Genomic DNA, 25396 nt, shown 5'->3' with positions numbered 1-25396 from the left:
AAAAGGTCAAGTTGATTGGTACTCGTTCTCCGCAAGAAAGAGGAAAACAAAGAGGAAAACAAATACGTAGTATTAGTACAGCTGGCTATGAGTGTTATACATGTTGCAAATCATCAAATCAGCTGCTTTATCTTCGATGTCAAACATTGAATAAATCAATCAATTAAATTCAACTAAATAAAAACCAAAAAAGGGGAAAAAAATTAACCTATAATTTTCAATGGCTCCAAAATAATTCCATAAATTTAAAATGTTTGATTAAATTATTGCACATGTCTAAACTGACTGCCACCTCTCATAACCCAATTGATTACATTAACCACAAATGATTAACTTTCAGAAATACGATAAAAACAAGATCAGTTGAACAGAAAGAATATCATAAAACCATGAGATTTCTATTTAAAAATTCACCACTTTCCTAGTTGCTTAAGAATCTTAAGGAAAGAAGCTTCTATATTTCAACAAATTGGTTGAGTTAACTCAAATAATTAATTTTGCGCTATAAAGAATACTATGTGTACGTCCGTATAGATAATAAAAACCCGAATGCCCCTTTCGGAAATAGTATACAGTGGGAATTCTATGTATGGATGTAGTATACAGCTGAATTGACCAGAGAAGCAGAACGAAACCTAAATACTCCCTTCAGCTGAGCTACGGAGAGAACAGCAAGCAGCAAGTAAATAGGTTTATCAACCTTCCACTAAACTTCCAACGGAGGCTCACGTAATCGAGATAATTAAACACTCACCAGTGAGGGGAAGAAGCTAAATTAGGTTAGCCACTTCTAAATATGAGATTCTGACTTGAAATAACATATAAGGATTAAGGAGGGAAGAGGTACACTCAGCAACGCCAAACGAACCTAGATATATGCTTCAACTCCTTTGTGAGTCGAAGAAATAAATTCAAGCAACGGGACAAACCTCCAATTTTCAATTCTTCCATCACAGGCATCACCAATCGAACTTTGCCAACCACATACCGAAATTACTGCCAGCTAATCACTATCACTGTTATATCTATCTGCACGAGGGTAGAAATGCAATAATTCAAAGGTTAGGATCATTTACAACTACTCGTAACCTATAAGCAGATATCTAAAGACAGCAAAACATACTTCCAGACGGTCTTTTCCCTTCCATTGCTTCTCTCTTTTCTTGGCAACTTTGGCACAAGAAAGGGCCATCCCAGGGGCGAGTTTTCCGATTGGAAGAGCCGGCATGTATTGAAATACCATCTCCGGGTTTAATCTCGGCTTGACAAATTGCACACATGAACAACTTGAACATATTGCAAAGTGGATATTTGGTATCAAGCCTGCAAGACAAAATTTACTATTAAAAAAAAAATCCTGAAATGCACAAGTTCACAATTATTGCAGAGTGACGAAGGAAAACCCAGATGGCTAAGTCACAGTGAGAAATGATCAAAAAGAGAGAAAACCTTTCTGTAAGACATGCAGATCCATCTTCAAACATCTCCTCAACCACATCTGGTTCCAAGTACTCTCGTTCCGCTTGAGATGTTGACTCAGCTGACTTCTTTCGGAAGATGGCCTTAAAAACTCCTTTTCCTGGTTTTTTTGGTGCAGGAGAAGGGAGATTCTTCTCTGGTGGGAAAATGTCAACCACTATACAGGTTGTATCATCCCTGATACCTTTCACCTGCACTGCTTCCTGCAATTTGTACGCAAAGGATAGAAATAAGCTTTATTAGACACAGTTGCAGACTCACAATTAAATAAACACAATTACACAAATGGCTTTTACACCCACTGACCCATATAAAGAGGCAACTCCCAGATCTATTAAATTTTGGAAAAAAACCCAATGTACCATTGTACCGAATTATATTTCCACATTTCTAAATCATAATGTAGGAAAAGTAATTCACACACACACACACACACACACATATATATATATATATATAAATAGATTGCTGCTCAGAAAACACTTTTTCCTGTACATGGGAGTAACAAAGCACACGACTGTTCAGCATACCTTGACAATTTGGACAGCTGCTGTCTCTGCTGCCATTGTTCGACTACAATTAAGTGCTGCTTCAAAACTTATAATATCCCACACACCATCACTGGCGATAATAAGCCTACCACCAGCAGTTGACAGCTGCAAAATTCAGAAGCAGATCCTATCAGAAACTTGATACACTTAAATTTCTAGTTAAATCAAATAACAGATATAAAGATGTCTCAGTGAGATTGCCTTAATGCTAACTTATTACAAACATTAGACATAAAATAAATAAATAAATAGCAGTCCCGAAAAAGGCAGCAAACATCACTAAAGTAGGAAGTATCATCAATGTCTCACATTAAGCATTTCTGAGGTAGTCTCATACTAGATTAAGCCCAACAGATATACATCATAGAGTTGTCAAAATTCAGAAAGGGTCATGAAACAATGCATCTTCAACTTATACCCACCTACTCCCTCCGTTACTTTTAAAACTTTATGCTTTGACCATTCTTCTCTCAAAAAAGATTCCAATGTAAAGATTAAAGAGGGACAGAGGAAGTACAAAACTACAGAGACAGGTAGCCATTTACAACTTTGTAAACCTTTTTTAAAAAAAAAAATTTAAAAGCATAGTTTCGGGACATTGAGGCTAGGGGGATGTGAGTGTTTATAACCAGAAAGCTTGATAATTGCACATAATTTACATTTGCTACTTATAGTCGTAGACATGTACTAGAAGTCTAGAACTGACAGCGGCAATAGCTGTCGTAGTATCACAAAAGATTTTAAAGACCGCATCATTGCCTTAGTGACTCTTTGAAAGCCTATAATATCATACTAAAGCAAGATGAGAGACAAGTGCGAACTGCCCATCACAACCTAAAAAAGGCCGTTATCTAAAACTTTGATTTGACTGAATGTCTTCGTTCATACTCATGCTTCAGATAAAAAGGCATCTAACAAGATAACAAGATTTCAGTGGACTTTACTTCTTTAAAAATATCTATCATTAACTTTGCTCTAATATATGATTGAAATCATCTCACAGGTAGTCAAGAAAGTCTAATTTGACCATGTCTAAGATATATACAAAGAAAAGGAAATGTGAACAAATCTCAGGAACTTCAACATAAAACAAGTAAATTATTATGCGAAATTCAAAGAGGTCAAGGATATACATTTCGTAAAAATTAAAAACATTATAATCTGCAAGCTTTTCCAAAACACATTGACAGCATTGATGATCAAGCAAAAGAAGAATATTGGTAAATAGTCGACATACCCTCACTTGTTTCACATGAGGGACTGGAACTATAAACTCGCCAACATCCCTATCTCCAAGGGAGCGAGATAGACAAAGGCCACCAGGCCAACATCTCAACGGACCAATCTGTATATGCATTGAATAACATGCTCCAGTTAGTAACAAAATAGGAAAAAGTGACGCTGAGGGCAAAATAATTATAAAATTTGCATAACACATAAGATAAAATCTGGCGCAAAACATGCTCCAGATTTTAGTACTTCATCCACTTCACTGGAATTCCGTCAGAAGAAGAGGCATCCGGAGAGGATTCAATAAGCCTTAGGTACACATTCAGCATATATTACTCTAAAGTCCAGCCAAAATGATATGGGGTAGACCAAACAATTGAATGTCCACTTTTACAGTCAGTTATGAAATGATATGTCGCCAATCCATTTAATCATTTTGTCTTCCCTATGAAGACAGGATTGTAAGAAGATGATATCCAGCACTTGTATCCCTTTACAACTGCAGATTTACAGGAACTTTTTCATCTTTTCATTCAACAACCACACAGTAGTAAATGTAGATAATAGTTTACAGGTAAAAGAAAAAATTAAGTGGTTACCTTATAGGTGGGTAATTAACTAAGCACAGAGATTCACTCATTCAAGTTAAAAAGTACCCCTATTTTGTCATAGAAACCTATTTTGGACTTTACTTGGACACTAACATCTTATATAATAAGAGAGAAATATGCACTAAATCTCTACAAAACCTTAATGATGTATATGTGTGCAATCCATCCAAAACTCTTCATATCATACTTTTCAAAATCTAAAATGTCTAATTATCTATAACAAAAAAATATAACCAAAAAAAAAAAAGGATAATGTCTCTGCCTAATTACTGTATCATATTTTATGTTTAATTGGATTTTCAATATGCCCAGTGCACTACAACGAGCATAGTCTGGTATATAGGATAAAACAAAACAAATAAATAAACATTAACCTCAAATACATATATCAGGCATTTCTAGTAAGTCTGATACATTAGGCAACAAGATGGATTCCAGTGAAAAAAGAAGGATTAAAAGTTTAAAACACTATCAATTCAAGCAAGAAGATGTAGTGAATAAACAGGAAAATCAAAAGAGAGAGAAGAATAGATTTCCGGAGAAAAAACAAAAAAAAAAAAAGTTACCTCAGTTCCACCACCAGTATTAAGCCGACCAACTTCACCTCCACAGGCTGTAACACGATCTCTCCTGATAACATGTTGAACTAATATGTTAACATCGACAGTAGCACAGAATTAAGGTGACTAGTAGAACTATGTTGTGCCTACGACTTACTCTTCTTCATTGCTCTCAAGCCTGTGATCAGCAGATAAACAAATTATCTCACCCTCAGCAGATTCAAGTATGCAACGTGAGTCCCCTACTGATGCTACAGTTATAGACCATCCTTCAATAATCGCAAAGGTAACAGTAGTTCCCGACGCTTGTCCTGTAAACAAAGCTACCCACTCGTTACTTATCACGCGTCATCACGAAATCAAGTCTTTTAAAAGATTACAAAACACACTCTTTCAAATAGAGAAAAAGATTGTCATATCAGTCAGCCAAGTCACAGTCAAGGCGTCAATGTCCAACTTACCAACACCCAACTGCTGAGAAAATCGACCCAAAATAAACGTCGAATACTACTCAAATTCCTCAAATTTTAATTTCAAACTTCCAATACATTAATCTAGAGACAAGTAATAACAAAATTCACAATCATAATTTCACCTTTCTCCAAAAAATCTTTATCCGTTTTGACAAATCCAGCAACCAAAGCCCTGGGCAACGCTGCAACCCAATCATCTCGATTAAGATCCGTTGGCATCGCGCTTAAAACATTACTCAAAAGATGTTCTTTGGCATAGATAGCAGCAGCAGATCCATTATGTCCATCAAACAGCTGCAATTACAAACTTACTCCCATCAATCAATCAAACAATCAATCTCATTCAACACAACAGTTTCAGCCCCACATCAAATACCAACCAAATTGACAATAACAAACTTACTCCCATCAACCTCATTGATTCTTAAACAACAAATCAATCAATCAACACAATATCAATTCAATAATGATCATAAATTCCACAACAACAACAACAACAACCAAAAAAAAAAAAAAAACCACAAAAATAATCGAAAAATCGAGAAATTACCCCAAAAACGGAGAAAGTGGTAACACCATCACCAACAATACGCTGGCATTCAGTCTTCAAAAGGGTAAAATCTTCGCCTTTCTTAATTTGATTAGCTTGACCATAAGAAAGTTCTGGATTCTCGATTCTCTCACTATTCTGCTCCCTCCTTAACAACACCGATAAAGGAACCGTTTGATGGTCGCCTCTCGACGACATCGTTTTGGGTTTTCCTCAATTTTCACCCCCAAATCAAAAATCGAATCAATCAACTCAAAATCACAAACACCCTAATCTCTAAATCGCTCAACAATGCACATAAAAAACCTCTGCATTAATCAAACAACAATGTAATCAAAACATTTACAAAAAACCAACAAAAAACAATCAATCAAAATGATTTTGAACGGAGATTGAAGAGAGAGAGACAGACGTACAGAAACAGGGGAAGAGAGAGAGAGAGATCGAGACGGCGGTTAGACGGAGAAAGAAGGAGGAGAAACGGCGGTGAAAATGGCGGTTTGAAGTGATCGAGAAACGCGGATCCCGGCGAAGAGCAGAAATTCCATTGTAGAGAGAGAAAAAGAGGAGAGAGAAAATAAGGGGAGAGTGCGGAAATGGTGGTGTTTCGTTTGTTTTTGTGTGTGTGTGTTTTTTTTTTTTTTTAATTTTTTTCGTTTCTTATTTGGATTTTTGGTTTGTTTATTTTTTTATTTTTTTATTTTTATTTATTTGGAGGGTTTACAGATGATTATTACTCGGTGTTATGTGTAATGTGAGTAATGTCTAATGACTAATGTGTCAAATGTGTGTGTTTGGTTTTACATTGTCATGTATGGACCAATTCTTCACAATTTTGATGATTTTCCATGCTAAATTGACTAAGTTATCATTCAATTTATTATTCATTTTAATATTTGGATGATTAGCTAATTTAGTTGGTTAATTTGAGAGGTGACATTTGATATTCAAATTTTGGGATTATATGACTGGTTTTATGGCACAAAATAGGAATTGATGGATTGTTATTATAAACTTAGGCTAAATCTTGTCCTTTTAGATCACTACCTTCATCGATATAAATTTTGAAATTGCATATTTAGAATAATTTATTTATTTATTTTTTAAAAAAAAAAAAGGCAAAAGCTAATGAATCTCCCGACAATGCATGCTAAATAAGATAGCTAAAAGTAGAAATATAAAATTTAAATGAGTATTAATTACACGGGTCGACCAGTGATATTAGCATGCATTCCCAATTAATAACAAATATCTAAAATGTATATCTAACGCACCAAGGGTATTCGTTAGCATAGTCCTTTAAAATATATCGAAAAATAAAATTTATACAAGTCTCTCCCTCTCACTCTTTTTTTTTTTCTTCTTTTTAAACAATTTTGAATGAATCAAATAAGACCGCATATGACTACATTTTCTTTACATGTATAACTCAACAACAACGGCCAGTGTAGATTATGAATTGTTTTACAATTATACAAGTGACAACGTTAATATTATATTGAAATATTTATTGACTTACATATTGCGGAGTTTTGTTCTTCGAATTGCATAAGGACACTAAACTTTACTACTCTGTAACCATAATATGTTTTTAATAATTAAAATTGTTCTTTTTTTTAATGTTACTAGAATTGGAAAAAAAAAAACAAAAAAAAACCTTTGCCATTAATAGATTATTTCATTGGAATTTTTTCATGATCACCAATGTACATGTTTAAATACTTTAAATTTGATATACACATAAACATAATGGAATAACGTACTAAAAATCAAAGTATTATCTCATTTGATAAAGTTTTAAACTCAAATCCCATCAAATTTTAAATCTAAACATACAAAACAAAATGGGTTAATCTTTAAGGTAATGACTAATGAGTGATGCAAATTACGTTAGTTCCAAATGTTTTTCTTTAAGAACTTTTAAACTTCTCTCTCATAGTCGTACAATATCATCACTAGAATGAGAATAGAGATGTCAAAAAATACCTCAACGACAACGTCGAGAATTCGGCGCTAAATCCAGCCGTATATGAGCCGGTGTTTACCTTGCAAAAAATGGGACCTACATCAAACATACCATTATCCTTATTTTTCTTTATTCTTCGTCTATATATCTACTCTATTCTTACTCTCTTGACTTTCTTATCATTTGCATGTTCATGGTCCTAACTTATAGCGTAGTCTTAGGGATGATTATTATTTAAGCTTTTCCAAGAATTATTTATTTTTTTTGAGGAAACTTTTCCAAGAATTATTGTAGATAATCTTAATTATTTTGTAACCAATTATAAATAAATTAGGCTTAATAATAATAATAATAATAATAATAATAAAAAAAAAAAAAATAGTGTGTTATATGACTACTTATATAAGTATCATCACCTAAATTGAGTGCTTTTTATGATGATTAGTGGCTTTATTACAAAAGGCTAGAACATGTCAATGTTCTAGATTTAGATGTTGAGCAAAATTGATTTTGTAAAGAATGTGGAAATTGTAAACATGTTGAGTATTCTTTCAACCAAAAGGAGATTTTCAATTTACTTTACCACTTTATAGAATATCATCATTGCAATATTTTAATAGGGATACCAAATGGAGGTTGGATTTTGCTTATTATGATACATTTTTTCTATATTTATTTATTTAAAAAAGCGTACATCATAGTTTATTGAAACTTCATACTATAGAATTTTCAACCACCAATATTATTTAATGGTAAACCCCTATGTTTACTCATGTTTGAGATGGCAATTAGGTTATTAAGGTCGGGTTTAGATTGTATTATCAATGCATGGTTAAGATAGATTTTGGGTTCAAGTTTGGTCAAATCATTTTGATTCTATTGTCGCTCTATTTTTATAAGTAATATTAACATTAGGAACATTGATTATCTTATTAGATTTGATCGGGTATGATGAATCAGGGAAAGACTTGATTTCAGAAGTGTGAGTCTCAATTTGGTATTATGGGTCAGTTTTACACTTTTACCATGTCTAATTTAAGTGACAATAAAAATTTATTTTCTCACTATAATTGGTGACATTTTTCTTATTTAATTTTAGTGTGTAACTTTTTTAAAAAAAAAAATTTTTAAAAATAAAAAAAATAATAAAAAAAAAACCTAGAGGAAGCACATAAATACAAATTGGAGAATGATGAGAGAAGGTCGGATAAAATGAAAGAAGAAAAAGAATGGTGATTGGTTGTTTACAATAATTTTTAAGCCAGTATTTAACTATTTGTTGCCCTTTCAAAATCAATGTTTCTTAAATAAAGATGACTTTGGGTCGGTTAGGCTACACCATTAGCCCAAAGGCTACTCAATATGTTAGGTCGACTTGAAATTACAAAACCATGACCCAAGCATGGCCCATGATCCTTGTGGATAGGGCCACGTGCTTATCCATGACAAAGCCCATGGACTATTCTAAAAAAAAATCTAATTTTGTGACATTGGCTACATATACAATGCGAATAAAAAAAAAAGTTAGTTATGAACATCTATACTAGTCTATTAAAAGACATTTAAAAAAGGGGGTTACTAAATGCCACAATAGAATTACTTAGGGCGCGGTATTAGATTACTCATTTACCCTTATAACTTACATGTTTGACATCATTCAATTTTTCTCACCAACCATACTCCTTCCACCACAATCACCCTAAACACCATCACCACCACCACCACCCTAAGATTGCCGGAATCACCATCACGTTAAACACCATCACCACCACCACCCTAAGGTCGTCGGAATCATCCAATTTTCTCACTATCTATCACACCAAATCAACCACTTATCATACCAAATCAACTAGAAAAGGAAGAAGCCGACGACAATGGAATCGCGGCGTGGGAAGGGGGTTCATTTGCCAGGAAATGTGGGGAAAACACCGGTAAATTTTTTTTTATTTTCGCACAAAAACCATAGTCGCGTGCTATATGCGACTCCACCACGACATAGCCGCATATATCATGCGATTACACCGTGGTGGAGTCGCATATAGCGTGCGACTACGCCACGGTACAGTCGCATATAGCGTGCGACTCTACCACGGTGTAGTCGCATATAACATGCGACTGGGTACAACGAAAATTGAAAAAAAAGTCCGACATATACTTGACTCGACGGTTGTAGTCCCCACCAAGTGCCTCCGATATGAACGCCGACCGTCGTCGACTCATTTTATATGTCGTGGGTGGTGGACCATTCAAGGTGGAGTTGTGGTGTATGATGGTCAAGGTGGAGTCGTGGTGGTGGACCAGTCAAAGATGAGTGGTGGTATGGGTGGTGGAGCTAAGACAAAGTTAGTAGTTAATAATGGTTAGATTGTTAAGTAATTTTCAAAATTATAAGGGGCATAAAAGTCTTTTAATACTATAGCTTGAGTAATTTCATTGTGGCAAATAGCAATTTACTTATAAAAATGTCCATGTGCCAATCCTTGTACAATACACCACGTCACTTCACAAATACAAAAAATATGATGTTAAGGGGATTTGAACCCCCAACCACTTATATATCAAGCGTGGCTTATTAACCATCTTAGCCCATTATCAAGAGTGTTGTAAACATTATAAAAAATTGCACACAAGTGTAAATCAAATGATTTAATTATTTTTTTTTTAAAAAAATCAATAATATCAATTTCATATTTCAAAATCCTTATAAAAATGCCCCAATTGCACGAATATAAAAGTAGCAACCCGGGGCAACGCTCGGGCTGCACACTAGTTGTTATTAAAATCTCGATTTAAATTTTAGAAACTCACGATATACGATATACGTATGTCACACGATTCAATTTGCGATTCTATCCAATTCTACATATTTCTCTTAACTAGCAAAAACCTTACAAGTTTAAAACATGCCTACAACGTTATTTATAAGTATATATAATCAATTGTTGGTTGCTTAGTGGATAAACAACTATTTTCTATTAATAATTAGGTTATAAACTTAAAATTTAAATATTTTCAATTAAATTTAAATATGACGTCTTGATTATGCATGTCCGTAGAATCTTACGATTCTACGATTCGATTTTGAGTGGCCTTTTCGATTTAAAGAAGAATCCCGATTTTAATAACCTTTGTTCATGAAACTCACTTTTATTAATACTCGTGCTTAGGAGGCTTTTATAACATGATGCAAGTCAACTAGTGGTTAGTTCAATGTTTCTTTTATACTTTGGTGTTAGGATATTTTTGTGTACTCAGTGTTTGTTTATACTTTATATTATGACTAGTGTGCGGTCCGGACGTTGCATCGAGTTACCACTTCGATTAAATTGTTTCTTTATGAAATATATTATCATTTTTTTTACACAATGAAATATATCATCATCGATTAGGTATGTTATTGATAAATTTTAAAAATTATGTTACTAAAATTGATAAAGAGTATAAAAAGATATTTTTTAACCCTCTATTGTTTGTGAAATGTTGATTTTATTACTCTTTTTTTTTTTTTTCAAACTGTTTATCTCGTATTTCCTTTTTAATTGATGCATGTCATTTATAGTTATATTTATATGTATAAATGACATCAATCTAATATATATATTTAAAGGGGAGTTTTTCCCCGAGTTTTTAGAGAGCCACGTAGGATTTAATTTTCTTAGCGTGCTATGTAGATTATAAATTTAAGTGCTAGCCAATTAAATAAGAGATTATTAATTTATTTTACAATTAAATAATTCAAATGCCGCGTAAGCAAAATTGGCGAATGAGATTTTAAAGTTTAAATTAATTAAATACAAAATATTATCTTTTGAGATTAGAAATTTTATCTAATATTTTAAAATTAATATAATAACAATTTTTATCACATAAATATGAATTATCTAGTTGTTATTGGTTAAGATGGTAAGGAAGGGAGATCTTGTTTCTTTGACGTCTAGTGTTCGAAACCCATCAAAAGCCTGGAAAGTGATTCATTATCCGTGCTGAACAAGATCAATACAAACGGTAATGCGGAGCGTGCGTGTTTGTATGAACTCTTTCCATCAAAGTTTATTAACTTTGGCAGAACTTGATTTATAATTTCCGGCTTACTTTTCCAAAAAAAAAAAATGTGAAATGCAAACCAGAAACAATATGTTTGCATTTATATTAATCATCTCAATAAACACTACGCCAAACAAACAAATGGGAGGTCCACAATTGAAAAATTGATCAACTTCAGCAAAAAGGTTTCACATCCATGTTCAGGTTTCATAGCAAAATTATGATATAATTGATTAATTTCATAGCAAAATTATGATAGCAAGACTAGCTCAGCTAAACGCGCCTAGAATATTAACAAGAAAAACTTTGATTCATGGTTTACACCTGATATCGAAAATTGTTACACTAGCTAAAAGCCTAGAGTATTAACAAGCAGACGCTTCAGTTTTTGGATCACAAAAGACTTCAGAAAAAAACTCAATCTGAAAGATCTTCGCTGTTAAAGCAGATTTGTATTTCTGAAAGATGTTTGCACCCGAAAGATCTTTAGAGTTCCAGCAGAATTGTATTTCTAAAAGATCTTTGCAGTTGCGGCTAGTTATTCCTCTAGAGCTACATCGTCGCTTCTCCTTATAATGTATACCTGCGGCCCCATATCATACAAAATTATGTCTCACATAACAAATTAACAAGTAAATAGCTGAGAAAATAACGAAGCAATCGCAGATAAATTCTTCACCTTAAAAATCGAGTGACTGATCACTTGGAAAATGACAGTATCCCCATCAACAAGTTCATGAGCCATAGCAAAGCCGCGCCAACCTCCACTTAGTCCAGTTTTGCGAGGTAAGTATACTGTCGGGTACTCATCGCCCTCTTCGTCTACCAGAGTTATTGTTGCGTCGTTGTTAGGTAAGCTCGTCCTGCAAAAGTCACTAGGAAGACCCTGAAGATCAAGTTGAGGAGCTCTGATTAGGTACACTGCTTTAGATTATAAGTGAAGTTTTCATGAATAGCTAACAAGCAAAATGAAGGATCAAAATCAGGTACTGACATTACTCATCATAAATCCATCATTTTGTAACAGTTGGGTAGAATTATGTTAATTATCTATACAAGTATACATGTACATTATTTTAAAAGTTAAAGTTTGTGAAACTATCCCAATTTACCACCTATATAATTTGAACTCTTCCTTTCATACAAGTACCCATACCAAATTCTTGATGTTTGGACCATATACCATATAACAATAATCATATAAAATAGTCAAATTCAGCACTTGCAATAACGAAGGTTACGGGTGTTACTAGCCAAATTAGACATTTGGACACGTACGTAGGTCTCCGAGGAATTTCAAGTCCGAGTAAAACAAATAGTCAACAATCCAATTAACCATAAAAGAGTAATTTTTCAACAATTAGATACATACTTCCTCCGTTTTCTTTTAGATGCAACACACCCTTTAGCGCGGTAATTAAGAAAGGTGGAATTTACATGATATAATAAACTTTAAAATAGGATGAGTGGTTGTTAGGAGTGCAATTTAGTGGGTCATGTGCTTTAAATAAGGGATATAGTATAGTTTTTCCATATAGTATAGTATTGTGATATTTCCTTTTTAAGGAAGTGTTGCAAGTAAAAGAAAACGGAAGAAGTATAATATAATAACTAATTAAAAGAGATTACCAGCCAAAAGCAGCCAGTGACATGGGAAGGAAGCATTGGTCTAATGACAGTAGGGTAGCCCTCCTCCTCAAGCTTAGCAACCAATTTCTCCGCTTTCTCAATTGTAGATGCTCTTTCTTCTTCTGTTGCTACTCCATAATTCCCCCTTACTACCCCATACGTCCTACAACCCAACAGTTTTTCGTCCGGAATTAATAGTTACGTCAATATAAACATTAATAACGTGACAACTAAATTTGAACAAGTCGAGTATTTGAACGAATGATTTACAATAAACTCACTTTCTAGGCGAGGACAATCTAGGCAAATGAACCTGTACAAAAAAAATGTTAAGATAGAAATTCAAAAAATGTGGAGAAATTAGATAAAGGGAAATTAAGGGAAAGAAGGAGAAGAGAACGAACTTCAACATAAACAGGGGCAGGACTTAGCAACTCGAGCGGATCGTCTAACGGCCACCATTTTCTTCTCTACTGTCCGAGGCTTCCAAACCTTCTTCATCTTTTCATCAAAATTTTATAAACATTAATAGTCACGTTGATAATGTAATTTTTACGAGTACTAAACATATAATGCGACGACTAAACCCGAACAGAAAGAATAGATGAGAAAGAGGGGTTATTACCGGAGACGATTTGGGGGAAAGATTTTTGAGAGATTGAGAAAGATGAATGAGATTGAGATCTTCCAATCGTTTCTTATTTTCTTCGACTCTTTTTTGGCGACTTTCTTCATACGACACTTTTCCCATTTTCTTTTTTAATTAGTTGTTTTTCTGAGTAATGAATTTGGTATTTTTAGTCTTTTAGATGTTGTACTGTAATTTAATGGTGGAAAGGAGAGGTTAATGAAATTAGGGAAGGTAGGTATGAATTTGAATTAAATAGGTGAGAAGAAAGGACAATAATCGACCGTTGGAATAGCACTGTATTGGAATAGGTGTGTCAGCTGAGTAGAGTAGTCTTCGACGAAGATTTTGAGGAATGGGTTTTCATTGCAAACCTTCAGAATTCGAATGACATTTGAGCTTGGGAAGTTTTACAATTTAGAATGAGGCAAATAGATGACCTAGTCATTAGTCATGAGGAGAGAGAGAGGAGTTTTTATATTAAAAAAATGAAACAAAGGAAAAAATGAATGAAAGAGAGTACAAGTGTTTAGGTCAATTGTTGCAATTCTTAGAAAAAAAAAAGTCATTTTAGCAAAGCTACGATCATTGTTGCAATTCTTGCAAATCGTACATTCTATAGATACTCTTTTATATTGTTGTGATTTATAACCTTTTTCAATGAAGTGGTCTATCCCCCCTAAGTATGGGAGGATTAAAGTCAACTCTGATGTTGCGGTTGCTGGGACTGAGTATGTAGGTTTGGGTGGGGTTGCAAGAGATTCGGTGGGCGAGGTAGTGGTGTCTACTTGTCTACGGGTGATGGGTAGTTTTGAGGTTGATGTTGCCGAGGCTTTAGCCATGAGACACGCGCTGTCTATCTCTATGGAGTCAGGCTTCAATAAGATATGCTTGGAGACAGATTGCATCAGGCTGTACTCGCATCTGTCGAAGGGATGTGCTCCTCACACTGCCTTTGGTTTGGTTGTTAACGACATTCTTCATCTTTCTCGTAGTTGTATCTCTTGCTCTTTTTCCTTTGTTAAAAGAAGTGGCAATTGTGTTGCCCATAAACTTGCTAAGCTAAGCCTCTCCTTTCATGATCTTAGAGTATGGATGGAGGATGCCCCTAGTGAAGTTGTTCTGTTGTTCTTGATGATTTTCCACTCTCTGAGTGAGTAATAAAATGCTATGAGCAGGTTTTGTCAAAAAAAAAATAAAATAAATAAATAAAAAAAATAAAAAAAAATGAAGTGGTCTATCGATTTATTGTAATCGAAGGATTGACCTCTTTCTAGATCTCGCTCAAATCTTTACCCATGAAACAAATTCTACCATACTAAACTCAAAAACAAAAATAAAACTAGAACAAATTAAAGCCCACCATAGGGGCACTAACTACACTCAAACCCACATTTGTAGTACTTTTTTTTTTGGTAACACAGAGAACTTAAATAAATAGAAATAGTAAATATCGTTTACAAGCAATCAAGGAGGATCATCCCTTTCCCTTCGAGCATGTTCATACATCATAGACCGAGTTTGTAGTTTCTCCTTCACAATTATATCATTACAGACCAGGGGAGGGGTATCAAAGGAAGCCAAATTATACAACAGGTCGTTCCAATTTCTTGCATCCTTAGCCAAAAGATCTACTGCTGCGTTTCCTTGTCTTGCTTCAAAGCACAGGGTTGTACCTAACTGCTGGTCCAGGAGTTCCCTGCAATTTTCCAAGATTTGGGTTAGTCTATTGTTCTCATGGAGCTCACTGCTTCTTAATAGCTCCAGTGCTTGCTTGCAATCTGTTGCTAGTAGACAGGTTGTCCAATTGTGCCTTTGTATCAAAATCAGGGCCATGTATATTGCGTGTAGTTCTCCTTCCAGTGCTGGAACTCCATATATTTTCATTCCCACTCCTTTAATCCAAGTGCCATTACTATCCCTGCAAATGCAAGCACAACCAATGTCCTGTTTCCCTTTAAAAAAGGAAGCATCAGTGTTTATTTTTAGAGAATTTTGGTGAGGTGGTAACCAGTTTGTTTGAAGCTTTGGGTTAGGTTTGGGCTTTGGCTATTTATGTGGTTTTGTTGTGGAGAAAAACCACTCTGCAGCAGCCCATATGCAGCTAGATTTGAGAGTTTTTATGGCGGTATTTAATTTCTTAAAGACCCATGAATTCCTTCTTTTCCAAAGGAACCAGATTGCAAAAGAGAACAGGGTTTTGTGAGGGATTTTGTGGATCACAGGAGTGTTGTTTGACAGATTGTCCAAAAGCCAGAGGTTGAAATTGATAAGAGTGGGATGAGAAAGGTTTAGCTCAGTCCATAATTCAGATGCCCTGGGGCAGTTTATGAAAATATGGATTCTAGTTTCAGTGACAACCTAGCAGAAGGGGCAACTATCCTTGATAGATTGTATCCTTTCGCTCAAGTTCTCATTTGAAGGAAATCTGTTCCAGAACAATTGCCACATAAAGAAGTTCATTTTCCTATGCCCATAGTTTTGCCAAATTATACTCCAGTTTATATCCTCATGGTTTTGCCATTTCTCGTTTGGGATAGCTGATTTAGCTTTGGAGTAATCAAAACTACCTCTATCAATCCAATCACAAAAACTTCTATCCTCTTTAGCATTGAATTGGATGTTTAGAAGTCTCTCTTTTAGCTCCTCATGAATTGTGAAAGACAGGTCATTTTCAAGAGTTTGGTGACAACCCTTTATGGAGATTAGCATTTTGCCATCATGGTGCTGAGGCAAGGGCCCTATAATGCATTCTCTAAGTGAGTTCTCACCCAACCACTTGTCATGCCAAAGGTTGATTTGGTCCCCTTTTCCCACTTCCCAAGCTAAGCTCTTTTGATAGTGCTTCCACCCCCATTGTATGGCCTTCCATATATGAGATCCCCCACCCCCCAACAACTTGGGCTCGCCCCTAGAGTTGAAATATTTGTCATTAAAAAATTTAGCAGGCCAGTAAGTACTTTTACTCAATTTCCAGCACAAGTTGGCAATGGAGATCAAGTTTAGATCCTTATTTTTTGTGAAACCCAAACCTCCCAAGTCTCTATTCTTGCAAAGATTATCCCAAGAAATCCAAGTTAGTTTCTTTTGATTATCTTTCCCTGCCCAAAACAAGTTAGAACAGATTGAGTCCATCTTTGCAGTAAGAGAAGCAGGGAATTGGATGGTTTGCATGAAGTACCTAGGAATATCTTAGAGGGTGGATTGGATTAGAATCATTCTACCAGCTTTTGACAAGGTTCTGGCTTTCCAAGCTGTTAGCTTTGAACTCATTTTGTCAATGATGAAATTGAGCTTGTTTTTTGAGGGTTTAGTATGGCTTAAGGGGAATCCTAGGTAGACTCCTAAATCTAAAGACCTTTTAACACTCAGAGCTTGTTCAAAGTCATCAATGGTTTGGATAGGAGTATTGGCAGAGAAGTAAATCTGACTTTTGTCCTCATTCATTTTCTGGCAGACTGAGCAAAGAAATTTGTGAGCACTTTTATTACAGCATTTAGGGTGATTGAGTTTGCTTCTCCAAATAATATCAAATCATCAGCAAATAATAAGTGGGATATAGCATTTCTACCACCTCTAAACCTAAAAGGTCTCCAATTTTTCTTTTCACACTCTTTATGAATCATTCTGGAAAGGGCTTCCATACAAAGGATGAAGATGTAAGGAGATAGAGGATCTCCTTGTCTTAATCCTCTGGAAGGATGGAAGAAGTCAGTTAGCTTACCATTGATCTTAACGCAGAGGAAACCGTGGTTATGCAACTCATGATAAGTTTGGTTGATTCATGGCAGAAATTATGCATTTGAAGGCATTTGAGAATGAAAGGCCATTCCATTATGTCATATGCCTTTAAAAGGTCAATTTTGAAGGCAAAGTGACCCTTTCTACCCTTTGATTTCCCCATTGAGTGAAGGATTTCAGAAGCTACTAGGTAATTTATCTCAGAACCTCTCCTAGGGATGAAGCTGTTTTGATTTGGGGAGATAAGGTCCTTTAAGTGAGGTCTGATTCTTGCTACAAGAATTTTTGTTATGAACTTATAGCAAGTATTAACTAGACTAATAGGTCTGAAATGCTTCACTCTGGTAGGGTTATTTATTTTAGGGATTAAGGCAATGATAGTTTTATTTATATTAGTTGGCATTGATCTGGAACAGAACACATTTTGGACAAAACTCAAGCAATCATCCTTTATAATCTCCCAAGAGTGCTGGAAAAATAAGGCATGGAAGCCATCCTCTCCAGGGGCTTTGGAACTCCCTATTGAGAAGATGGCCTCCTTAACCTCCAAAAGGGAAGGGGTGGAGATGCAGCTGATGGTTTCATTGCTAGGAACAGGCTGGAAAGGCTCTTTAGTTTCGGAGGAGAAGAGGGTTTTGAAGAAACTCAGGATCAGAGATGCTATAGCAGGTGGTTCCTGGATTGACTGGCCCACCTCATTCTCTAAACACATGATTTTATTGAATTTTCTTCTGATGACAGTAGACAAATGGAAAAAATGAGTGTTTCTGTCCCCTTGGTTTAACCAATCAGACCTTGCTCTGATAAACCAGAACTGTTCTTCCTGGTCTAGCAGCTCTTCAAATTGGGATGACAAGTTTAATTGGAGATCAAACAGAAATTGGTTTGTGGGTTCAGCCTCGTAGGCCTTCTGGGCTCCTCTTAATCTAGCTAAGATTTTCCTTTTCTTTTGACTGAATTCTGTGAACTTATCCTTTGCCCAAAGAGAAAGGTCAGCAGCTAATTTAGAAATTTTATCATGAAAACACTGAGGAAGTTGAAGCTCAGAAGGACCAGCCCAAGATTGAGTCACAGTTTGGTCAAAAGTAGGATCAGAGATCCACATTGATTCAAATTTGAAAGGTTTTTGGCCTGGTTGGTAGATTTTTTTGTCAAGAAGAGTACGTCAAGATAGGATTGTGATCTGAGGAGAGTCTAGGCAGGGTCCAAACATGGGTGTTTGGGCTATTCAACAGGAAATTAGGGGAGGCCCAAACTCTATCTAGTCTTTCTAAAATTGGGTATTTCTTCCTTTTATTAAACCAAGTGTATTTTTGGCCTTCAAATCCTAAATCTATTAGATTACAAAATTGCATGCATTCTCTATAATTCCTCATTATACTTTCTGAAGGTTTTCTCCCCCCCCCCTTTTCTCATGAGATTAGCAAAAGTCATTGAAATCACCCAAGACCATCCAAGGCAAATTAACTGAAAGAGACCTGGTCTTGAGTGACTCCCACAGGACAAATCTATCTTTATAATCTGTGCTAGCATAAATTGCGGAAATAAAGAAAGGTTGAGAGTTTTCTACCTGAATCACACCATGGATTGCACGTTGCTCCTTGGTCACAGTGGTAAAGGAATTAACTCCCTTGTTCCACATGATCAAGATGCCGCCTGAGAGTCCAACCGGATCAACAACCTCGAATGAGTTATATGGTAACATCTTTATAAGCTCTTCCCCACAGGCTTTAGAGACTTTGGTTTCAGTTAGGATGATGAAGTCGGGGTGGTAGTCAGCGATTAGATGCTTGATGTTCCTCCTAAAACCTAACCTTGCTATCCCTCTAGCGTTCCATAGGAGGATCGACATTCCGGGTTTCATGGTTGGTAGGGCTTGTGCCTCTCTTCTTGCTAGAAAGGAGGCATCGTTGTCGAGGTCGACAAAGCGCTTCAGGTAGGTGCTGAACTTTTCTGATGTGTTTGATTTCACTTTCACTCCATTCATTCCCTTCTTTGTCGTCTTGTGTTTTCCCCAAGCCGCCATCAAGGATATCTGGGAGCTTTCCCGAACAAGGTGAATCCACTTGACGTTGTTTGTGTCGCTTAGTGCTTGAACCATTAGCCATTCCTCTGTAATCGACAGGGCTTTTCTTTCTTTGGGAAGCACGGGCACTGGGTCTAAGAGAAATTGTAGTTCCCATGGCATCACCATGAGCGTGTCCTCTTTGTTCAATTGTTGCATCCACCACTTCAATACAGTCCCAATCACCTCCGATATGCTGGATATGACCTGTAGGTCCGGAAGGTGAGCTGGGTACAATATGTTTGGCTCCTCCGGGGAAGCCATCTGCAGCTCCGAGAAGAGTTGCGGTACAGACTCTGGGTTTAGGATGAGGTTGCGAATGATCGGAGCTCTGATTTTCATCCACTTTCTCATGGGCCCTTGGGTATAGAAGGAGACAAGGTTGATCATTGTTTCTGGCATTGTGAAGGTGGGTTTGGTTTTGACTAGAATTGATCTCATATTCGTCGGGATGACCGTCAACGACTTTGGAATACGGACTGGAGGGATTATGAAACCCTTGTTGTAATCTGGGTCTTCTAGTATTTTTGGCGGTGCTGGGTTCATCTTGAAGTCTAGCTGGCCCAGTTGAAGGTGATAGGGGATTAGCATTTTTGGAGGAGTTTGAGTTTTGTGTTTGGAAAGAGAAGGTGGAAATTGGTAATGTTGTAGGGGTGTTTTCTGGTGAGGCGTGTAGGAGAATGGAGGGGGTGTTGCTTAAGAGAGGGAATTTGAGAAGACATTCGATTAGACTATACAGTTTCAGGCGGCTGGAAGTGACAGGAGCAGAATGGCGATTTAATAGAGGAGTAGGGGGCAGCGAGGAGAGAGAGTTAAACTGGCGGTTTGAATATTAGGAGGGGTGAGTAGTAGGGGTAAGAATTAGATTTGTTATCGCAGTAACTGAAGACGTGTCTTCCATAGAGACATTCAGATAAAAAAGGATGCTAAAGTTGTTCTTTTCCGCTGTGGTAACTCCTAATTGCTGACTGTTACTTTTCTTAACCCAGGTTTGGCGGGAATTTTCTGGAGAGGCAAAAACCTTTTGGGTTTTCTTTTTAACCCTTGTCCAATCAACATCGTCCTCTGTTTCCCTAGTCTCCTTCTTCTCCGATTGAACACCACCTTTGTTCACCACTGATGTCGCTGCACTTGGTGTTTTCCTTGTTGGGCATTCTGAGGTTTGATGACCATACTTATTACACACACTGCAGAAGTTAGGAGGGTTTCTATAGATGATGCTCTGTTTTATACCCCCCTATCCACAAGTATGATTTCCTCAGTTTAACTGTATCCATGAGGACTAGAATTCTTGCAAACCTTAGTTTATTCTCTTTGATCGACTTTAGATCCACCCTGATAAATTTTCCGATTGAGTTGCCGATTGCTTTGAGCATTCCCTCTGTTTGAAATTCAACCGGTAACTCCGAAAATTCCACCCAGATTGGCATTGCAACTAGGCCTTCTTGGGATGGTTTGAAACTAGGTTTCCATCTTTGAGTAGAAATGAACGTCCCATTGAGGAACCATGGGCCTCTTGCTAAGATTTGTTCAAAATCTTTTTGAGATGGTATTTTAGAAACAAAGAATCCTTTCCCAAGGGCAACGGTTTCCATTTCACCTGATATCCTCCAAAGCTTTTTCAGTGCCTCAACATAATAATCTGAGGAAAACGATTTCCCCACAGGTTTCGAGATAATCGTCGTTGCCCACGAATTGCAGAGGTTAACATAATCAGTCGAGGAGATTGGCAAGAAAATATCATTCTCACTATCGAAATCAGACGGGGGAGAAGTCAGCGCTGGAACAAAGCCGCAGAAGGGAGGCTTAGATTGAAGGGATTGTTTGAAGTTTAAGGTGTGGGGTTGGGGGGGATTGTTTGTGTATGGGCCTATGGGGTTAGAAGGGAAAGACGAGGAGGGCGAAGGAGCAGAGGAGCGGGACAACTTATCCGAGGAGTATTGATCGGTTGGAGTCGCTGGCTAAACCACGGCGGTGATTAGGTGCCAAGAAGAGGGTGAAGGGTCGGGAGGGGGAGGGGGGGGGGTTTCATATTGAGCTTAAAGCATATTGGATTTTCTGACTCACATTTGTAGTACTTACTACCTTGAAACTAAAGAAAATGGTCGAAAATAGCCAAATTTTCACAGAAATTTGACTATTTTTTGGCCTATGATACACTTTTTTTAAAGAACCCTAGAGAGAAAAAAAGAAGAGAGATTTATGAAGATATATGTTTTCATCATGATGTACACATCAAAATGAGATAATTCAAGTCTCGTGATTGGTATTTAATATTTACTAGGTTAGTTCCCGTGCCTTGCACGGAAATTTTCAATAATCGTTCTTGAATTATCATTAATTCATTATAATTAGTTTTATATAAACAAAAAAAAAATGTAAAATATAGTTGACAAATTTTTTTTATCAAAATAAAGGAAGGATTATGAAAAATTTGTAAGGTATAAAATGATGTAAAATATTATCAAACTTTTTTTTTTTGAGGAAAAATATTATCAAACTTATGTTAAGAATTTTTTTTTATTTTTATAGCTATATAAATATTTGTGTAAAAATATGTCAAATCTTTTTTTATTTTAAGTAATTATATAATATAAGTTTAGGGAATTATTTTTGTATAATATCTGTTTTTGTAATAGAATTTTTTTTTTAAGCAAAAAAAAAAAAAAAAAAAAAAAAAAAAAAACACTAAAGACATGTAGGCGTCGCTCGAAGTGCGCCTACGTTAAAGCATTTGTGAATATGCTTGGCACTCATAGGAAGTGGGAATTGACATAATACGATTAGGGACAAGGAAAGTAGGGAGCCGCCAACAAGTTTTTAAGGAACTTGTAAACCGTTCACGGATTATAAAAAGGCAACCACGATTAAGGGACAACGATAGGCAACAACGATTGACCCGTGAAGGTTACACCCCATTCATAATCCATGAGATTACTAACTCCATATGGTTCGGAACCACGATAGAAAGATCGGGGATGATGGTACGAAGTGAGTCATGGAGTCACATTCACCCGTATTGGCCTCTACTCGATTCTTATAGTGAAAATTGATTCCTGCGATCTCAAAGGCATGCAAACAAAAATTCAATTTGCTCCAAACTATTATTACGCTAAATTGGTTGAATATTAATGCAACACATAATTCTAAAATATCGTGATCGCTTGATTTAATAACAAGATTAAAAAGGAACCTAAACCGGTCGTCCAAATTATCTTATTAGGCGTGATTTTCAATTACATATTCCCTTTAAACATGCAATATGGTGATCAATAAAATATAATAAAATAAACATTTATATTGGAAGCAATTTAACAATAAATCCAACAATATAACATCGTTATAAAAATAATAGAAATAAAAGGAACATAATTCTTACTTTGATTCTGTTTGCTTGCAACTATAAAATAATAAACGAGTTAGTAACTTCAAGGAAATAATAATAAAATGATAATTAAATTAAATTAAATTAAATTAAATAGAGTTGATTTGGGGACAAACCCTCAAACAGTTCTACTTTTCACGCTTTGGCTTAAGGACAGAACCACGAGTAAAGTATGGGGAGTGCTTGAAGAAGGAATTTTGAAAGAAGAAGGGTAAGGCTAGTGTTTAGGCTAGAGCATAGAGGAAAGAAAAACAGAGAATTAATTAATGCCCCGTACATCAGAAATGAGGTGGGTATTTATAGAAAAAATGTGCTGAGGGAACACACGGAACCCTAAAAATATAAAAACCCTAAAAAAATGCACTGCGACACGGCAAAGGGCATCGTGACACGGTGCCTGGCCCCGTCAGACGGGACAGTTTCCCGTGACACGGTGAACAGTTGTGTGACGCGGGAAATATTTCGGGTACGGGGAATAAAAGCGTGAAGGGTTTACGTGGAAAGGACACGGAACTGCCCCGTGTCACGGGGAATCCCACCGTCAAACGGGGAACATTCCCGTGACACGGTGGACTTTTACCGTGACGCGGGAGCCTGTAGTCCATTTTTCCGTTCAAATTCATTTTTAACCCTAATTTCGTTCAGCATTTTTAAGTGCCGATTGATAATTTCGGGCTATTTCTGATTTATTATTATTAATTGGTCTAAAATAAATAAATAAATAAAATAAATAACAGGTTTGGGCCAAAATAAATAATAAAATAAAAAAGGGTTTGGGCTGAAATGATAAAATAAAAAGGTTTGGGCTGAATATTAAAAAAAAAGAACTATGCTTTGACTAAACATCAAGACTGATCCATGGACTATCCAAAAAATTGAATTTAATTAAATACGATTTTTTATGCACTCTGGGGATTAAATACCGAACCCGACCAATAGTGGCGGTGAAAGGTTGTTCATCATCGGGTTTGGTTTTAGGGAGACATTTTTAGGTGTCTACAGGACACCTTAGGAAATGACACGTGTCATTGCTGGTGTGTCTTTTAGTATATAGTTATTGATAAGATATTTTTTTTTGGGTAATTAGACGTGATGATTTACAATTATACTAGGATAAATTGACACGTGAACTTTGGTTTACTATTCACATATACTTTGTGGGAATAAATTCCTAATAGGGTCATTTTTTACAAAAAAAAAAAAAAAAACATTGTATCATTTTAGTGTAACAATGAAAGAGGATTGCAATTGAAATTTAAGAAAAAAAATTGTTACACAAAGAAGTGATAGTGTTTTTAGCCAAAACTTGGGTTAAATAACTTTAAGGGAGAATTTGGTTCGCAAATTGGTATGAGGTTAAATTTAGGAATGAAACTGCACTGATATACGTTAAGAACTTAATTCCGAATACCTATGTTTGGTATGATTATGGAATGATTTTTTTTTTTTTTTTTTTTAATTTGATACCAAAAAGTATAGAAATTAATAAAATCCCCTTCCTCAGGTTTCCAAACCCTATTCCTTTTTGGAGTAGTTTAAGCTACGAGTATAAGTTTGAAAGTTTAAAAATCAATAAACAAATACTTTATCCGTTCCCCTAATATTGCAATAATTATCGTTTTAGGTAATTGTATAAATATAACAACATTTTAATATTTGTACATGTTTTATTCATTCTCTATCCTTATCACATAAATCTCTACCTTTCTCCCCCTCTTAATATCCGTGTCCAACTTATCTTTTATACAGTACAAGTATAATTTAAGAGTCAATTAGCCACAACCCTCCAAAATCCCAATTCTTATATTTTATACATTTAACTACCTCCAGAATACATTATATGCAATTTTAGAACTCTCATGGATCCAAAGACAAAATTTCATAATAGTTAATTAATGAATTATAAAGTAGGTAATTAAGGGTACGAGAGAGAATGAAGATAATTAACCACCACCACCAACAACAACAGTCACCCCACTAGGCTACCGCCATAGAATCACTACAGCCTCATAACCACCACCTCCACTCACCCCTAAACCACCACCGCTCACCTTGAAACACCACAAAACCACCCTACTCACCCGAAACCACCTTCACTCACCCGAAACCACCCTTGCCAAGCCAAAACCACCCTACTCACCTAAAACCACCCTTGAACCAAACCAAAACCACCCTACTTAGCCGAAGCCACCCCTGAACCAATCCAAAATGAAAGGAATGATGTCATTCGAACAAGTGTATTATTCCGATAGAGGGTTCGGAATTATTAGAAAGCTAATTATTCAGTGAGGTCAAGTGATCGTGTAACACCCCCAAATCTCCCTCTACGGAAATGCTAGTATAATACGTATAATTATACCGTAGAGATAGACTTGGGCGTATTACCGCCGCGTGATTACGCAAGGCTACTCAAAATACGTAACTAAATAATAAACTTGCAGTAGAAACTCAACTTTCTTTTATTAATACTTACAAGAATAGTAA

General features: G+C 35.8%; 2 protein-coding genes and 1 pseudogene across 3 annotated transcripts; 1 reads left to right on the top strand and 2 right to left on the bottom strand.

The window, feature by feature from the left end:
- Window positions 1-367: 367 nt before the first annotated feature.
- LOC145639052 (putative protein phosphatase 2C 12) lies at window positions 368-6091 on the bottom strand. Its single transcript, XM_081690165.1, has 10 exons — window positions 5871-6091; window positions 5455-5762; window positions 5027-5198; window positions 4589-4742; window positions 4438-4501; window positions 3268-3375; window positions 2010-2135; window positions 1450-1682; window positions 1124-1323; window positions 368-1029 (listed from the first exon to the last, which is right to left on the bottom strand). Exons 2-10 carry the CDS (start codon window positions 5650-5652, stop codon window positions 1004-1006), a joined length of 1281 nt encoding a protein of 426 aa, XP_081546291.1. The 5' UTR covers window positions 5653-5762; window positions 5871-6091; the 3' UTR covers window positions 368-1003.
- Window positions 6092-11731: 5640 nt separating this feature from the next.
- Window positions 11732-13861, bottom strand: LOC145637901 (B3 domain-containing protein At5g42700-like; annotated as a pseudogene). The gene is made up of 6 exons (XR_014114535.1): window positions 13719-13861; window positions 13498-13594; window positions 13375-13406; window positions 13094-13256; window positions 12144-12350; window positions 11732-12047 (listed from the first exon to the last, which is right to left on the bottom strand). The product of XR_014114535.1 is annotated as a B3 domain-containing protein At5g42700-like (transcript).
- A 520-nt stretch (window positions 13862-14381) lies between these two features.
- LOC145640293 (uncharacterized) lies at window positions 14382-14882 on the top strand. The gene has a single exon (XM_081691593.1). The coding sequence runs from the start codon at window positions 14382-14384 to the stop codon at window positions 14880-14882; it is 501 nt and encodes a 166-aa protein (XP_081547719.1).
- The last annotated feature ends 10514 nt before the right edge of the window (window positions 14883-25396 follow it).

Source organism: Chenopodium album, chromosome 7 (assembly GCF_948465745.1).
Source record: "Chenopodium album chromosome 7, dcCheAlbu1.1, whole genome shotgun sequence".
In the NCBI taxonomy this organism is placed as follows: domain Eukaryota; kingdom Viridiplantae; phylum Streptophyta; class Magnoliopsida; order Caryophyllales; family Amaranthaceae; genus Chenopodium; species Chenopodium album.
This window is presented reverse-complemented; position numbering and strand designations above follow the sequence as displayed.

Coding starts and splice junctions, on each gene's coding strand:
- LOC145639052 (XM_081690165.1), bottom strand. CDS start 5,652: ATGTCGTCGAGAGGCGACCATCAAACGGTTCCTTTATCGGTGTTGTTA. Junction 4,502..4,588: donor CTTGAGAGCAATGAAGAAGA/GTAAGTCGTAGG, acceptor ACATGTTATCAG/GAGAGATCGTGTTACAGCCT. Junction 2,136..3,267: donor CTCATGTGAAACAAGTGAGG/GTATGTCGACTA, acceptor TGAATTTTGCAG/CTGTCAACTGCTGGTGGTAG.
- LOC145640293 (XM_081691593.1), top strand. CDS start 14,382: ATGAAGTGGTCTATCCCCCCTAAGTATGGGAGGATTAAAGTCAACTCT.